The sequence below is a fragment of the Dipodomys spectabilis genome, unplaced genomic scaffold, assembly GCF_019054845.1.
Source record: "Dipodomys spectabilis isolate Male_0828 unplaced genomic scaffold, ASM1905484v1 ptg000138l, whole genome shotgun sequence".
NCBI classification, from domain to species: Eukaryota; Metazoa; Chordata; class Mammalia; order Rodentia; family Heteromyidae; genus Dipodomys; species Dipodomys spectabilis.
This window is the reverse complement of record NW_024870815.1, coordinates 3,275,207-3,278,995: the sequence shown is the minus strand read 5'-3', so window position 1 is coordinate 3,278,995 and position 3,789 is coordinate 3,275,207. Positions and strand designations below refer to the sequence as shown.

General features: G+C 35.8%; 1 protein-coding gene across 1 annotated transcript; it reads right to left on the bottom strand.

Annotated features, from left to right (window-relative positions):
- Positions 1-1,907: 1,907 nt before the first annotated feature.
- Positions 1,908-2,396, bottom strand: LOC122116980 (cytochrome c, somatic-like). The gene has a single exon (XM_042690588.1). The coding sequence runs from the start codon at positions 2,328-2,330 to the stop codon at positions 2,016-2,018; it is 315 nt and encodes a 104-aa protein (XP_042546522.1). The 5' UTR covers positions 2,331-2,396; the 3' UTR covers positions 1,908-2,015.
- Between the last annotated feature and the right edge of the window lie 1,393 nt (positions 2,397-3,789).

The following is a 3,789-nucleotide window of genomic DNA, read 5'->3' as shown; positions in this document are numbered from 1 at the left end:
AGCCCCACGACCGACCAAAAAAAAAAAAGTCCTCTAGTGACCTGTGGTGAACAAATAGTGGAAGAAGAAAACCCTCCTTTGTTGTATTAAGCCATTCAGGTTTTGGTATGGGTCATTACTATAGTCTGACCCAACCTGGTGAACAGAAGAACTCAAATAGCAAATCCTTTGTATAACTACTTAAAGAGAAGTTGTTTTTGTTTTTTTTGAGAAAAAAAGAAATGTTTTGACAAAGCAGCTATCTGCTAGGTACCAGATGCAAATCTGAGCCATCCATCTCAAATAATTTGTGAGCTAATGGCATTTCTCCCTTACTCACTATTATCAGGAAGGAGTCCACTGGAACTGTTGCTTTGGTAATATATATTGCCATTAATGCCACTGTAGACATGCATACAGACATACATACACACACACACACACACACACCAATGTTCAGGTTCCTTTTTTCTTTTCAAATAAAGATTCAACCAACGGTACTGGTTTTAAAATCTAAAAATTTCTTCACTCCCAAGACAGATGCCTGCAATTCTCCAAAGACCACATTACAGCATCCTACAGACATCCAGAGATTGTTTAATTGTGTCATGTCTTTTGTTCTCAAAATGCCATCACCACACAAAAGAATTCTGTGTTGTGTTCTCCAGTGGGTGGCTAGGGTGAGATTGTATTATTGGAAAAGGGAGAAATATGTTCAAATAAAAATTACAGCTGAAATTACTAATACATAGTATGAGTAATTTGGCCTTTAATGAATAACTAGTCCAAGAAGATACTGGAAGAGTGATTTAGTTTAATAATCGTGATTTAGTTTAATAATCCTATCAGGAACAGCATATAATCAATTCTTTACCCAAATAATGATTGTGTGATACAGTATGCCATTTAACCACTTAATCTTAATTTCACTTATCTTCCTGAGATCAAAATTAAAAAGTAAAAATACATTTGATTTCATTTAAGCCAATTAAATCTCCTGGCAACACTTAGTCTATATAGAGTGCTCGATCAATATATTCTTAGCATACATTAATAATAATCTTGAAACCAGTAAATAATTTACAGCATATTTAACTAAAAACACAACCAAATCTAAAGCTAAAGTTTATGGCTACATAGCAAAAACAAAATTCAACCGGAACACTCTAAACTATTTATTGTTTTCTCCTCCTAACGTTTTCTAAGTAGCTATGTGTACCAGCTACATATTTTTCTATTGGATATAATTTTTAGTTTGGAGTACCTTTATAAGGTAGTCTAGGATTATATATATATATATATATATATGAAAATGAACGTTTAACTTTTCATTATTACTGAAAATAAGGCATGATTCATTCAAATTAAATTGTTCTCACTCATATATAATATTTGGAAGACTATGACTGAAATGTTATTTTTATTTGTGTCCAAAGTGATATCAATATTGCTTACACTTATAAAAGAAGTAATTATTTTCAAAAAGGAATCTTTTTTTTTTAAGTTTTAAATATTCTTTATTTGACATTTATACATAAGCCACACTAAAATGCCTTTCAATAAGTACAAGGCAGATTTCAGAGAAAGGGAATTCTAATTAACTTGGCAAAGTCAAGACCAAAAACTATAGACATTGTTCCTCACCTTCAGCCATTACCTTTAACAGGTTAGTTTTGCTTGATTTTGAGACAGTAAAGGGATTTCCTTAGTATTTAATGATGTGCTCATAATTAGCCACATAAATCTGAATATAAAGCCAATCTTTAACAGATTTGGAGATGGTATTATTCCCTGCCTTGCTGAAAAATTGAACATTAGTAAGTCCAATCATATGACAGAAGGGGGGGAGTGACAGTATTTTTTTGAGATCATTTTCACTTAGCCACAAGCCAGTTTTACTTAAATCAGGACTGTCCAAACACATTCTGCCAGCCATTCATGATCTGAAATCTGATATTAGAAATCAATTGAATTTTGGTATATATTAAAAAGCCATGAGACATTTGTTTTGCAATAAATAACTAAGGCAGTGGCTATTACTCATTTGTAGCTTTTTTGACATGAGCTATCAAATCTGCCCGTTCTCCCCTCTTAATGCCAACGAAGATCATTTTTGTCCCAGGGATGTACTTTTTGGGATTCTCCAAATACTCCATCTGTGTATCCTCTCCCCAGGTGATGCCTTTGCTCTTGTTGGCATCTGTGTAAGTGAATCCAGATGCTTGACCAGTCTTCCCACCAAACAGACCATGGAGATTAGGCCCAGTCTTGTGCTTGCCCTCCTTTTCAACAGTGTGGCACGGGGCACACTTCTGAACAAAAATCTTCTTACCTTTCTCAACATCACCCATTTTCAATTCCCTCTTTCCTCGCTATCACAAGAAGGATAACAGCTCCGAAGCCAGACGTCCTGCGCTCTCTCAAAAAGGAATCTTTCTTGCGTAATAGGCTATCAAAAAAATTTTTATTATTTTATATTTTTAAAAAACATTGAGCCAGGCACTTGTGGCTCATGCCTGTTATCCTAGCTACTCAGGAGGCTGAGATCTGAGGATCACGGTTCAAAGCCAGCCAGGGCAGGAAAGTCTGTGAGACTCTTATCTCTAATAAACCAGCAGAAAACCAGAACTGACACTGTGGTTCAAGTGGTAGGGCACTAGCCTTGAGCTGGAGAGCTGAGGGACAGTGTCCAGGCCCAGACTTCAAGTCCCATGACCAACAAAAAAAAGATTGAGAAAAAAATGACAATTTGACAGTCACTAACTAGGAAACTAAATGATTATCTTCTTTGCTATATTAAACCAGTGGTTCTCAATGTCTTATGGGATGTTGTAAACCAACCTCCACCTCCAAGAAGATACAGCCCTATAAATTTTACAAGGATTTAAAATAACTATTTTTTAAGTTTTATTGTATTGTAAGTTTGGTGTGCAGAGGGGTTATATAAGTGAGGGAATGAGCACATTTCTTGTTGAACTTTGTTATCCCCTCTCTCATTTTCTCCCATTTCCCTTCTTCCCCCCTCCCCAATCTCCCTCCCTTCAAGTTGTAAAGTTCATTTCCAACATAGTGCCTTATGAGTATCACTGTTGCATTAATTCACCCTTTGTCCTTTGTCTCAGCATTTTGTTATTCCCTTTCCTTTCCCCAAATCAAATAAACATATATTCAAGACACAAGGTACCCAAATCAAAAACAGTGACTACAGGGGATGAACCAAAGTGGGGGGAGGAAATGAAGGAAATAACTTCCCACAGTACATTTTGTTTTCCATATCTTGGAGTACATTTCAATTAGCATCATCTTATATGGTCATATATGCATAGCTATAGAACTATACTAGACATATACTAATTATTACAAATGAGGGAAAACACGTAGCCTATGTTTCTTTGGGTCTGGCTTACTTCACTTAATATGATTTTTTCCAAGTCTTTCCATTTCTTTACAAATGGAGCAATATCATTCTTTCTGATGGAAGTATTTTCTTGAGCCATTCATCTACTGAGAGGCATCTGGGTCGGCTCCATATCTTAGCTACAATAAATAATATTGCAATGAACATAGTTGTGCTGGTAGCTTTAGTGTGGCCTTGTTTGTGATCATTTGTGTAAATACCTAGGATTGCGATTGCTGGATCATAGGAGCTCTATGTTTAGTGTTTTGAGGAACCTCCATCTGCTTTTCAGAGTGGTTGAACCAGTTTACATTCCCACCAACAGTGTTGTAGTGTTCCCTTTTGGCCACAACCCCACTAGCATCTGTTATTGTTTTCTTGATAATGGCCATTCTAACATTCTCAATGTAGTT

What these genes read in the sequence shown, in the direction of transcription:
- LOC122116980 (XM_042690588.1), bottom strand. Translation starts at nt 2,330, where the DNA reads ATGGGTGATGTTGAGAAAGGTAAGAAGATTTTTGTTCAGAAGTGTGCC.